The sequence below is a fragment of the Sciurus carolinensis genome, chromosome 14, assembly GCF_902686445.1.
Source record: "Sciurus carolinensis chromosome 14, mSciCar1.2, whole genome shotgun sequence".
Classification (NCBI taxonomy): Eukaryota; Metazoa; Chordata; class Mammalia; order Rodentia; family Sciuridae; genus Sciurus; species Sciurus carolinensis.
Genome location: NC_062226.1, coordinates 65,391,591 through 65,406,269, shown reverse-complemented (window position 1 = coordinate 65,406,269; position 14,679 = coordinate 65,391,591). Strand labels below are relative to the sequence as shown.

The window sequence follows — 14,679 nt, the reverse complement described above, 5'->3', positions numbered from 1 at the left end:
GGGATCTTATATCATTCATTTTTATATCATTACTCCCAACTCTGGAGTAATGATAGGTGCTAAATTTACCTAACTCAGATCCTTGGGCATGGCAAATATTTTCAGAATTTAATTAGGTTGTTGAATCACAAAGAGAATTATTTTAGGAGATACCAAAAAATTTAAAAATGCCTTTTCTTCTAGTGCTATCAAGATCTTGAGACTTGTATTTTAGTGATATCAAGTGGTATGGAAAAGAACTAAGATCACATTTGTGCACTTCTTGAGTCCTTCATATATCCTAACTTTAACTCTGAAACTTCCAAAATGTATAAAATAAAAGTAACTATTTATCTACCAAAATAAATTCAGTAAACTAAGGAAATAACTGTAAATTTAGTCTCACTGAAAATATTTTACTTTAATTTCTCCTGATTCTATTGCTTTCCAAATTTGTGACCATGATTCACCTGTCAAAACCACACTTTTGAGGATTTTATGAGAAAATCTATAAGGAATGACTAGTTTTTAACAATAGCTAACATTTATTAGCTGCTCTTACTTTGTGAGCCAGGAACCTTTCATTCTAAGAACTTTACACGTAGTCTCACTTTTAAATTCCTAATGACTCTATGAGGTTGTATTGTATTATGATTATTGTGTAGATGAGAAAACAGGCACATGCAGCAGGATAAGTATTTTATCTACAGTCACACAGCTAATTATGTGTGAGTCCTGGATTTGAACAGTCTGTCCCCAGAGCCTTCCTCCTGAGTACTTGGTGCTAAATTAGTTTCTCCCCTCCAAATATCTCATGTGATTTAACATACTTATTTCGCTATGTAGATTAAGGCCCCCCTTGAATATGAATTACTCTCATCTATGTTGTTCCATTGACTAATGTCTTTCAAGAATTTGTTGGTCTATAAATGATTATTGGCTTATTGATTCCATGAGTTTACGTGGAAATACTCGGAAAATCGGCAATTGTTTTAATATAGCAAGTCCTTTATATAGCAAGATCTTTTCTATATATTGTGGGGCTCTAATTTTTTAATCTTTACTGAGTCCATTACCCATCTTAAAATGGACACATTGGAAAGGATAAGGAATAGATCATTGGTAATGGTGTATGTAACATCTCCTAATACTGTTGTTTGGCTAATCTGGATGGATTTTCTACCATCTCACACGCATTAAAAATACAGCACTTCTCTCCAAATTAACACAGAACCAAACCCAAACTCAAAAGAAACAAAGGAAAATCTTCGGGTGCCAGAAATGAAAAGGGAACTCATATTAGCTTTCTATTACTGAAAACAAAGTACCTCCTTATAAGGAGGAAAGGTTTAATTAGTTAATTGTTGTGAAGGTTTCTGTCCATGATTACTTGGCCCTTTTACTTTGGGTCTGTGGTGAGGCTTATATCACAGTGGGAGTATGTGACAAGAAACTGCTCAGGAAAACAAAGAAAAGGCAAGGAGCTAGGGTCCCAATATCGCTTCAAGGATGTGCCGCCAATGATTTTCCTTTGATATACTAGACCCCAACCTTCTATAAATGTTCCACGACCTCTCAGCAGCACCACAGGCCCAGTACCGTGCCTTCAACACATGGGCCTTGAGGGACATTTTCAGATTCGAACTGTAGCAGAATTCAAAGCCCTAACTATAAACCAGCTGATGCTAAGGTTGAGACTCAATCATAGACTTCACTATGGGAGACTGGAGTTTTAATATTCATATGGGAAAAAGAGATGATCTTGACCTAGATGAATGAAGGAGCCCCAATCAGTTCTCTGCATAAAGCCTGGAACCTCAAAATTTTACCCTGTCCTTAGAATACAGAGCACAAAAATTCTACCCAGTCCTTGAGGAGAGAAAGCTTGCCATCTGCCCATGGCAAAAATTAAAGAGAAGGGAGCATGTACGAATAAATTAAACCTCAGACTTGTGCTTTCCTGGGTGTATGAGCTCAATTAATACCACCATGTAATCCTGACTTCCTAAGCTAAAAAATCTAGTGTGAAAACTGCCCTGCAGGCCTCAAAACTCCTGAGTCCCCAAGAGAAGCAAGCAGCTGATACAGACATTTTCACAACTACAGGAAAAAGCTATCCCTCACCAAAAGCCTACAGTAATAAAACCATAAACAATGAAGGAAAGAACAGAAACTGGAGAGTATGTGTCTCCAAAACTGGACATGATAAAACAATCTCTAAGAATACATACTAAAAATGTGTCAAATGCTTCAAGAAAAACAGATGGAACAGAAACTGGAAAATAGAAAAAAATGATTTTGACATAGTATAAGGAGATACTATAATATCTAAAATGAAACTTAGAGACAACAGGATTAAAACTTCAGTGGAAGAATTAAATATCCATTAAATAAAACAAAGCAAGGATTAGCAAACTGGCAGATAGGCTTGAGGAAACCAGTCAGATGCACCACAGAGGGATAAAAAGAAGGAATATAAAAAGCCCCCTAGATTCACAGGTATTTGGATATTGAAAAACACATTTTTAAAGAATTTATAATTCAGGGGCTGGGGTTGTGGCTTAGTGGTAGAGCGCTTGCCTAGCACGTGTGAGGCCCTGGGTTTGATCCTCAGCACCACACTAAATAAATAAATAAATAAATAAATAAATAAATAATATAAAGGTATTGTGTCCATGTACATAAAAATTTTTTTAAAATAATTTATAATTCAAAAAAGAAGTCACAGTAGAAATTATAAGACATTTAGAACTAATCAACAATAAAAATACGGTATAATAATTCATGGAATACCATCACAGAATTTAGAAGAAAACAGATAGTATAAAATAGGTAGAAAAGTTAATGAACTAAACAATCAATTCATAAAAGTTAGAAAAAGAACAGGTAAACCTAAAAAATTAGAAGGAAATAAATTGCTAGATAAGGGTGGAATTGAACAACACAAAATGAAAAACAAAATAGGAGTGTGGTATGGAACACTGAAATAGCACTTAGAATAAATGAACTAGATCTTCTTTTTAATATAAATAAATCTCAAATACATAATGAAAACATCCCAAAACTAAAAGACTGAGAAAGAAAACAGACTGATACCCTGTAAGTCATATTCTCCAACACAAACAGCATAATACATTTTAAGAGAAAGACTCAAATATGTAGTACACAGAAAGAGAGAGAGAGAAAAAATAGACTCAAAATAGTAATGTCCCTGAGGAAAGAAAGAGAACAGAATTGAGAATTGAGAATCTTCAACCATAAGGACTGACTTAGAACAAAGAAAATCTGTAGGAAATTTGGTAAAATGCTAATGATTTGTTCATTCTGGATAGTGAGTGTATGCATGTTTGTGCTTTTTAACTTTTCCTTGAACTATTTTAAGAATAATAATCAACAATCCAAATTCTATCCTACATGGTATGGAATTCTAACAAACTTACTGTTAAGCAGTAAAGTTAATACCAATGTTGCCTAAGGGTTTTACTCTATGTATTAGGTTATGGAAAAATAGATACGATAGGCAGAATTTTAAGATGCTCACCTTTGGTATGCATGCTCCATATAATCTCTTACTGTAAATGACACTATGATTAGATTTCACTTCTGTAATTATTTACATTATCTGGCAAAGGTGAGATATTACCTTTATTTATCAGGTAATTAGGATCCCTAATCAGCTGGTTTTGCATTAATCACAAAGGAGAGTATTCTGGGTAGAGCTGACTTCATCCAGTGAAATACCTTTAAAAGAGAGAGTGAACCAATTCTGAAAATATACTCCTGCTGACTGGGAAGAGGCGTAGACCATGTTGTGAGAAATCCGTGTGATAAGGAATGGTGGAAACGCCTAGGATCCCAGGGCAGCTCCAAACTGATAGGAAATAAATCAAGGACCTCAGTCCTACAGCCACAAGGATGTGAATCCTGGAAATAATTACAGGAGCTTGGAAGAGAATCCCAAGCTCCAGAAAGGAATGCAGCCTTGTGATGTACAGAGCAGATGACCCCATGAAGCTTTGTGCTGTGCCCCAACTCTTGACCCTTGGAAACTGATAATAAATACGTGTTGTTTTAAGCTGCTGAATCTTTTGTTTGTTACATAGCAATAGAAATTATTCCCATCAATGCTCTATATATCCTGCAAACCGTGGCATGCTCCACAAAACCACAATGCTGGTTTTGTTATGCCATTAATGATTCATCTTTTATCTGAACCTCTGATCAACAAACCAGACTATCAAAGGTACTGCATTTGCTAGCCTGTTATGTCTAGTCTTGGAATACACTTTTGATTGAGATCTTCACACCAGACTCATTTTAGACAAAAGATCCACAGAAACTGTTTCTAAGTTTACATATTAAAAATTACAGCATCCATCCAACACTACTGTCTGCTGAGGTCCACCGGGGGTACCCAATAGAGTTTTAAAACCTTTTTGTTGAATGTTATTGGGGCTCACCACCCTGAAGGAGAAGTGGTGAACCTTCTGGAAAGAAGCAGAAATTTGAATTTCGATTTGTGCTTCAGAACATGAAAGAAATGAAACTCCTCCTGGAGTAATCAGGAACATACCAGGAGGCTTTCCTTTTGGGATCATCTGCAAAGAATCAGTGAATATGGGCATCGCCTTACCCAACTTTCCTTATGCATCTTACCCTTTGTTGATTCCCCTCCTGTGATCTCCTAGCTTTTAGCAAAGTCTCATTTAAGCCTTTTAGTCTGGCATTTGCTGTGCTAGAGTGCTAAGAGAATGGACACTTCGAACACTAGGCCTCAGTGTGGGGATGCCAGTGCTAATTAGTTAGAGTTCCCGAAGGGAACCAAACACCAAAGTGTTAAGTCCTGCCTCTCCTTCCCATGAGAAGATACTCCCTCCATGGACAATCAGGGAGAACTGGAGTTTGGTTTTTATGAAAAATGCAAGTTAGATTTTCTCATAGTTTGAGAGTATTATAATTTAAGAAGATAAGAAGAAGGAAAATTGGCTTGTAGGCTTACACAGGGAAACCAGAACCTTGTCAAAGTGCTTCCTAACCTTAAAAGTGTACTCAGGTCATTTAAACACTGGCCGTGCATACTTCCTAGGCCATGACCTGAGCTGGCTGATGTGTGGCCTCATCCGCCCTTACCTCTCCAGTTACCTTTATGATGATGTCACCCATATTAACACATCACACCTCTTTCAGTGTTCTATACCCACATATCCATGTGTTCCCTCATTTTCCCATTTAAAAGTTAATGCGTCACCTTTCTCCAGAATTACCCAAATTCCCCACTGGGGTAGGTACTACCATGCACCCTGTTGCCCAAGCTAGAAAACTGGCAGGAATCCCAGGGCCTCCCTTTCTTCCTCTTCTTCAGGATCAGCTTCAAATCCTTAGCATAATGTATGGGACCCTTCCTAGTCTGCACTTTCTTCAGCAGCTTCCGGTCCCCCTATTGATCACTAGTCATACTGCCTGACTTGAAGCTCTTCACATGCATCAGGATTTCTAAACTCTGTGCCTTTGCAATAGAATATTCTGTTTTTCTGAAATGTCTTTCTTTTGGACCTTATTATCAATCCTCCTTTCCCTGATAAATTCTCTCCACTCTCTTGAAGAAACTGTTTCTCTTCATCCTAACACTTTTGCCTCTTTTTTTTTTTTTTTTTGGTACTGGGATTCAAACCCAGGTATGCTTAACCACTGGGAAGCCACATCCCCAGCCCTTTTTATTTTTTATTTGTAGACAGGGTTTTGCTAAATTGCTTAGGGTCTCACTAAGTTGCTGAGGCTGACTTTGAAATTGTGATCTCCTGCCTCAGCCTCCCTAGCCACTAGGATTACAGGCATGTGCCATCATACCAGGCTACCATTGTCTTAAAACAGTTGTCTTCCTCTCAAAGGTAATTCCTTGAGGACAGGGGCTGGACATTGAGTTGTCCTTGCAGTCATGCAGTGTGCTATGGTGCCTGTTTGTATATTGCTCAGTGAGTGTTTGATGTGTGCATATTTAGTGAGTGGGTGTTTTAGTCAGCTTTTCATCACTGTGACCAATAAGAACAACATAGAGGAGGAAAAATTTATTTGGGGTTCACCATTTCAGAGGTTCAGTCCACAGACAGCCAACTCAATAGCTCTGGGCCCAAGGTGAGGCAGAACATCAGGGGGAAGGGCACAGTGGAGAAAAACAGTCAGGACATGGCAACCAAGAAGCAGGGAACAAGTGCCACTCACCAGGGACAAAATGTAAACCTCAAACACACACCTACAGTGATCTGCTTCTTCTAGCCATACCTTACCTGCCTGCAGTTACCCAGTTAATCCATATCAGTGGATTAATCCACTGAGTGAGTTAAGGTTCTCATAACTCAGTCATTTCACCTCTGAATATCCTTGGATTGTCTCACACAGGAACTTTAGGGGGATACCTCATGTCTAAATCATAGCAGTGGAAAAATAAACCTATGTATGAGGGAACAGATGAAAATGTAGTTGAATATAATAACTGGTAGTTTCTACCATCAGTCAAAACCAGCTCTCAGTTTTTAAATGTATATTGGCTATTACATCACCATAGAGTCATTTCGCTTATGGTCTGTGGATCTAGTCCCTTTCAAAGTTCTCAATCATTTGTAAAAATGCTTTGAGTATTATCAGATGATAAAATCGAGTTGGACAATGAAACAAATGTTGTGCATGTATTTTATTTATTTACATCAAGTAGGCTGAAAGAATAACTTGGGTATTTAACATCTTCCTAAAAATATACCATAAATAATGAAAGTGAATGACTTGATGCCTTCCCTTATTTTCTCTAACTTTTATTTGGATTGACAGAGGTTTGGGGTGGGGAGAAGGGGATGAGGGGAGCATGCAAAGAAGAGAACCCAGTTCTTACCTCCCTCCCAAACTGCATAATATCACAAACTCTGATATTTGACATAGTGGACAGTGGAATATTGTGGATAATCAGAAATCTGGATCATTGAGTTGTCAAAACCCTCCAGGATGGTCCTTTAGCTTTTTGAAGCACTGGAAGCATGGTATGGTAATGTGCAGAACAAAGTATATAACCTTTGATTCCAGGAGTTACTTCCCAATTGGCTGTGCTGGAAGGAGAGGCAGTCACTCCTTTCTTGACAATGCTGGTTTAGCTCAGTAATGTGCCAAAGAGAACCTGTTTTTTTCTATGATCCCAAACCATTATCACAGAGAAATCCATGAGATTCTCATCCAGATCAACTTTCTTCTTGAGTCAGACTGCATTAATTGTAGGTGGTAGACACCAGGAGAGATGACTCAATGGAAGCATTCGTGGCTATTGACAAAACAGTGCAAACCACATATCCTGTTGGTAGTGGACAGAGTCATCCATGAAGGAAAACATTTATTATTGCAAGAACAACAAGATTGTACCCTTTTTTAACTCATCCTCTTCAAATCCTTCAGCACTCAGTACAGTACTTGGTACATAATTGAATATTAATAAATGTTAATTTGTTATTGCTTTTTCTTAAATTCAGATACTACAAAGAATTTGTTCAAGGTGCCTCTTCCCTTAAGTGTGAACATGTATGATAATATGAAGGCTTTGCATCACATTTGATGCTTGCCCTCTTTGGTTGTTAGGAAAAGTCAGCAACATTCAGAGAATTTTCTAGCATTGAGTGTCTAACAGTTGATGGTCAATCAGCAAATCTATACAAACTTGTAATATTCAACACTTAGAAATGGTAAAAATGTTTAACAGAGGGAAATGTTTATGATATTATGTTAAATGAAAAATGCTTTTTAAGCCCCCAATTTACATATTGTACCCTGCATGACTCCAGAAAACATGCTAAGTCAAAGAAGTCAGACAACCACATATTGTATGAGTCCATGTATATGAAATGCCAGAGCAGGAATCTGTGGAGACAGAGAGTAAAACAGTGGTTTCCAGGGACCTCAGGAGAGAGAAGGTGATGGGGAGTGACTCCTGACAGGTTTGGGTTTATTTTGGGGGTGATGGAAGTGTTCTAGAATGAGATAATGGTAATGGTTCTACAACATTGTGATTACACATAAAACTACTGAATTGTATACTTTAAAGAACAAATTTTATGTTTTGTGAATTTTATTTTAATAAAAAATACCAAAAACTGTGATGCTAATAACCATTAAAAATGATGAGATGATATGATAATTCATTTGAGGTGTTTAATGCAGCTCCTAACATATTGTATGTGCTCATTTGTGCTAAACATTTTACTATGGTTAACTGCAGTAGAATATGTAAAATAAAAACAATTTCACTTTGCGTGTATTTGAGTGAGTTGGTAGTTTGGGGTGAATTTTTACACTTCTTTTTGTATTTCCAGTAGAGATGTATTAATATTACTAGTACAGTAAATACTTTTTTTTTTAAGAATTTGACAGTTCACAATAGCCAGATTGTGGAACCAACCTAGATGTCCTTCAATTGATGAATGGATAAAGAAAATGTGGTATATATATACAATGGAATATTACTCAGCCATAAAGAACGATAAAATTATGGCATTTGCAGGCAAATGGATGAAACTGGAGAATATCATGCTAAGTGAGATAAGCCAATCTCAAAAAAACCAAAGGATGAATGATATCGCTAATAAGTGGAAGATGACACATAATGGGGGGTGGGAAGGGTTAGTGTTGGGGTTGGAGTTGGGTTTAGGGAGGGGGGCAGGAATGGAGGAAGGAAGGACTGTATAGATGGAGGGGAGGGGTGGGATGGGAGGGGGGAAGGGAAAAAATGGCAGAATGAATCAAACAACATTACCCTATGTAAATTTATGATTACACAAATGGTATGCCTTTACGCCATGTACAGACAGAAACAACATGTATCCCATTTGTTTACAATAAAAAAAAAAAAGAATTTGAAAACAAGTATTTTTTTTGAGACTACTGTGAATGGGGTAGTTTTCTTTATTTCTCTTTCAGTGGATTCATTACTGATGCATAGGAATGTGTTTGATTTATGGATATTGATTTTATATCCTGCTACTTTGCTGAATTCATTTATTAGTTCTGAAGTTTTTTGGTGGAATTTTTTGGGTCTCCCAAGTATAGAATCATGTCATCAGCAAATAGAGTTTGAGTTCTTCTTTACCTATTTGTATATCTTTAATTTATTTCTTCTAATTGCTCTGGCAAGTTTCAAGGGCAATGTTGAATAAGAGTGATGAAAGAGGGCATCCCTATCTTGTTCCAGTTTTTAGATAGAATGCTTTCAATTTTCCTCTGTTTAAAATTATGTTGACCTTGGGTTTAGCATATGTGGCTTTTATGATGTTGAGGTGTGTTCCTACTATCCCTAGTTTTTCTAGTGTTTTGAACATAAAGGGGTTCTGTGTTTTGTCAGATGCTTTTTCTGCATCTATTGAGATTCTTATAAAAGAATCTTGTTTTTAAGACTATTGGTATGATAAGTTACATTTATTGATTTCCATATGTTGAACCAACCCTGCATCCAAGGGATGAACCCCATTTGATCGTGGTGCACTATTTTTTAAAATATGTTTTTGTATGTGATTTGCCAGAATATTATTGAGAATCTTTGCATCTATGTTCATCAGGGATATTGGTCTGAAGTTTTCTTTCCTTGATGCATCTTTGTCTGGTTTTGGTATCAGGGAAATATTAGCCTCATAGAATGAGTTTCCTTTTCTATTTCATGAAATACTTTGAGGAGCATTGGTGTTAATTCTTCTTTGAAGGTCATGCAGAACTTGGCTGAGAATCTATCTGGTCCTGGGCTTTTCTTAATTGGTAGCCTTTTGATGGTGTTTTCCATTTCATTATTTGAAATTGTTCTGTTTAAATCATATATGACCTCCTGATTCAGTTTAGGTAGGTCATATGTCTCTAAAAATTTGTTGATGTCTAATATTTTCTATTTTATTGGAGTATAAATTTTTAAAATAGTTTCTAATTATCTTCTGTTTTTCAGTTGTGTCCATTGTGATATTTCCTTTTTCATTACATATTTTAGTAATTTGAGTTTTCTCTTTTTCTCTTTGTTAGTGTGGCTAGAGGTTTATCAGTGTTAAAAACCTATATCTCACTGAAGTCTGAGAAAATAGCAAGTGCATTTTTTCCTAAGCACCCTGCATTCATTCGGGTGGAGACAAGTAGAGGCACAGTTCATCCTCGGGAATACAAACCCTAAGGTTGGGCACGGGGTTCTGTTGTTTTTGTGACTGGTTTTTGAACACAAAAACATCTTTATTTTTACATATTGAAGTTTCTTTGACATTCAAGTCAAAAATTTATTTGAAGCAATATAAATAGTAGGAGGGAGAATGTTTTTTCAAAAAACCCTGAGCATTATGGATTGTCTTTGTGGCATTAGTATATGTATATAGAACAACTGAAGACATACAATTAATAAGGCAGGAAAGAAGCATATCTTGCCTTTTTAATTTACTTAAAATATTTTGAATCATCTTAACCACTCCTGAGCTTCTAACAGTAGGTTTTAATATAGGAACTAAGTTAGATCAGTTAGTAGAGTTGTTCTTTGTCTTAGCTACAATTTGGAAAACATATATGACCAGAAATGCATTCTATAATATATGCACAAATAAAGAGATCAAGAACATGGTAGAATATGTAGGAAAATAAAACTAAGGATAAGTTTAAAACATAAAATGCACCAAGTGTGGTCTGTGTATTTGGTCTACTAGTGGGCAAAGGAGGGATACCTGAAATCAAATGGAAGTTCTAATATTTATTATAATTCTCATTTCTTTGCATTTTCCTGTAGTATCAAATTTTAACCAAATAGTAATTGGAGATTCTGAATTTGCATATCCAGTGATCCTTCTTGACTCTTCCAGCCATTAAGTCATTTTACTTCCAATTTGCATGTCACTCTTCAGAACTGAGTGAAAGAAAAAAGATATGAATCATCCCAATTCATTTATTTCGAGGTTTTAAAAAAAAGGGTGTGTGTGTGTGTGTGTGTGTGTGTATTGTGGGGAGAGGAGGCACAGGGATTTAGACATTATTAGAACAATTTGAAACAGGATGAAGAGGAAATATTAAAATTTTGTGAGTTTAGTTATCAAAGTCATCATTAAATTGTTTCCTCCACTTTTAATATAAACATCTTATTAAGGCAAGATTTCAGAGAATACATAATATTTCTCAATAGTGATTGTACCCCTGTAGTCAATGTATGTACAAGAACTCAAGATCACAAACTTCATAGAACAGTTCTTGTTCAGATAAACTGGAGCATGTTAGAAATAACTGAAGAGAATGCACAGCATTGAGAACATAGTTGTTCAATAGTATAGTAAATGTCAAATCAATATTATTTTGCTATTGAAATTATAAAAGTTGCATAAACAGAGAAGAACATCACAAAATTCATCATTAAAAGTATTTATAACAAAACTATGAGAAAATACAAGTGACTATGCAAACTATGAAGTAGGTAAAATGTCTGTTGATAAATAGAATCAGGTGGTTTGTAAAAGCAAAATAGTTGTATTGGGTTTACTAAGGTGATGGATTACTTTCTTTTCCACAATATTCTTTGATGTTTTGTCATTACAATACATGGAATTGATGAGGAAGAAATGAAAACCAAAGATTTTATGTGATAATTTGTTTTTACAGTTTAACCAAATAATGTTTACCTGCCACTCACTCCCTTTTAAAATGTGGGAGTTTTTTAAGTCTAAATTTTACAGACTCATAAGTGATGTCTTCTTGCCATTGACATCTGCAGTTTGGGGTATTTTCCCATTAAAATGTAGACAGGAGGACTCAGCAATGTTCCTCTTTTTTCCTTATTTTTCTTAGGCATTGCCATAGGAGTCTTAGTTCGAGAATACAGCAAGCTCTCGAATCTGGAGAAATTCTACTTTGCTTTTCCTGGAGAAATTCTAATGAGGATGCTGAAGCTCATCATTTTGCCATTAATCATATCCAGCATGATTACAGGTACCTTGATGTTCTCTATGATTCTTTAAGGAGTCCAGCAGAAGCTATGTTGTTCTTTTCTAATTATGGAAAAATTGGAATACATTTGATGTATCACACAAAACACACACTCACACACACACTCCTCTCTTGGAAAGTGTTTATTTGTTTGGGTGGAAACATTTCCTTATTTTCAAAGTGGTATTTTTTTTTATTGTAGTGCTGTTCCTCTAGCACTCTCAAATCATCATTTGTTCAACCAATGATGTTTTGTGATGGAGATGCTATTTTAAATATATTGTAAATAAACTCTATCTAGGGCACAGAAGCAGGGAAAAGCCATATTTGGTCCCTGAAATGTCAGCTAGTGTCCTCAGGAAAAATGTGGTTGTCAATTTTGATCATGTTTTCTGTAGTTCACTCATTTGTTTCCCAGCTGCAGCTGAGTTGCCCACTAATTTCTCAGCAGCTGCCTTTAGGATCCCTCTGTTCCCTTCTCCTAACCCACCTCCACGCCTCCACAGAACTCAGAATTTGCTGCATACCTGTCCTGCAAATTTGCTAAGGGACCAGCAGCCAGATGCTGTGTAAAAGGCCTAAGTATGGGTTTGCACCATATTTTAAAAGGCCAGTATTTTTAAACTTGTGACACAGTTGAATCTGAAAATGACTATTCTCTTATAGATCATTATATTGTAGGATTCCTTCAAAGAGAAAGCTCCCAGAGAGTAACCTGGTTGACAAAAATGCCATTTATCTGGGAATGGTATGCTGCTGTGTGCATTCCATCACTGCTTATACTTATCTCAATTCTGGCAACTGAGAAAATGTGGCCTGACATTAGTCACTAATATTGTCAACTTGAAAAATCAAGCTTTATGTAACCATGCAATTAGGAGACTTGGCATGTCCTCTTTCTAGAACACTTTTCTCCACTGCCACTGAAAAGATCTGATCTTTGTCAAGTCCTAGACATTGGCCAGGAGGAAGGGAGGAATCTGCTGCATTCAGTAACTGCATTGTTTGAAAAGCTGCCACATTTGCCCAATGAACTTCCCAAGAGCGAAACTCCAGTCAAACTAGAGTCCCCTGGGAGCTTTGTTCATAAATGGTCTTGGTGTTCTCAGTTTATTAGAAACCTAAAGAGAACATTTAGTTATCTTTACTTATGTATTTAATTAGGTTTTTGAAATGCCTAAGTTCTTTGAAGCTTCACAGCCTCAGGAACAAATCAGCACATTAGTTGTTTGTCCCATATAATGTTTATTTGTTTAACTTTATATTATTATAAGCATTTAAAAATTTGGAAGAATTTTGTATAAATATCCAAATTGCTGAATTTCTCTGGAAAAAAATTAAGATCTGGATACACTGTTCATACACATCAACAGCCATCTGGAGCCAAGGACAATGGTTCCATTTAATTGTAGTAAATACATTTGAGGATGCCACAGTCCCCACCATTCCATATTGCCTAACACCCTGTCCACTTTTTTTATTTGCTGCCTGGTTACTGTAGGCAATGCAGTTATAACCCATTAGAATTCTCTTCATATCAATGATTCTTAATCCTTTTTTTTTATTCCTTTGAGAGCAAAAGGAAAGTTTTGGATTTTCTCCTAAAGAAAATATTCAAAATTGTACACATATAAGGTATTTTTCATACCTTTGCACAAGGTTCATAAGCCACCTGATGAGTGACAGTATTTAACTTTTGTGTCTGTGGGGAAAGTAAAGAAGGTTAATCCAAATTAAACAGCAAGCCCAAAACTCATACAGTAATCCAGGTTCTAGAAGAAAAGGTAAAAATACATTTATGAATATTACTAGATCTACAATATTGGTTGTTTGAAAGTTTGGACTGTTGGGAGTCACCTCGTGAGATATGTATTGCAAGCTGGATGTTTTATGTATAACTCAGCCTTGCAAATAATCTAGGGAAATAATTTATAATTCTCAGTATTCTAGTGATTTAGCTCAGCTGTTTTTCAAAGCCATAGCACAAATCCCAGTGGTTTATACCTTTCCTTTACCAAATCCCCAGCACCTAGTCAGGAGGTAAAGAGAAGGAAAAATCACTACTCATTCATTTGATGTGGAACAATAAAATGGTCAGAGATTCTAGGAACATAAGCAAAAGTAGAATAGGGGAAATGGTGCCATTTTCATGTTTAAAATGGTCAGATTAAAGGGGTAAAATTAAGTCCATTCATCAGTTCCCATCAATATTGGAACAAATTTTCTGGAAGGTGATTCAGAACATGTTCTGATCTTTCCACCTAGTAATTCTACTTCTCAGGATTTATCATAAAGAAATATCCAGAGATATATTCAAAGATTTAGGTAGAAGAATTTTCATGATAGCATTTAAAAAATAATGGCAATAAATTATATGCAATCAAAATATGTGGTATACCCATAAGTTAGGATACTGTGCAACTATTAAAAACATCACTTGGATCCATATTTAGTGACATGTGGAAATGTTCCTAATACAGCATGCAGTGGAAGGATGAAACAAATTACACAACAGGATGTTGTATACAATCCAGGCTTTAGTAAAATATATATACATTTTTTGGAATGTTGGATTAAAACCAATAGGTTAACAATGGTTCAATCTGGATAGTAAGAAAACATGATTCATTGTACTTTCTTTACATGTTCAAGGTGGACATGTGTTATTTTTGCTTGTCTTGTTTTGTATTTTCCCCTTTCTTTTATTTAAGAAAGTAGCAGAAAGTGGGGTCAATTCTTCTG

The 14,679-nt window shown here is 35.9% G+C and overlaps 1 protein-coding gene across 1 annotated transcript in view; it reads left to right on the top strand.

Annotated features, from left to right (window-relative positions):
• Window positions 1–14,679, top strand: part of Slc1a1 (solute carrier family 1 member 1) — a 75,658-nt gene that overhangs the window by 25,556 nt on the left and 35,423 nt on the right. The window contains exon 2 of the mRNA XM_047525216.1: window positions 11,800–11,940. Within this exon, the coding sequence (XP_047381172.1) occupies window positions 11,800–11,940 (141 nt within the window). The remainder of the gene's footprint in view (window positions 1–11,799; window positions 11,941–14,679) is intronic.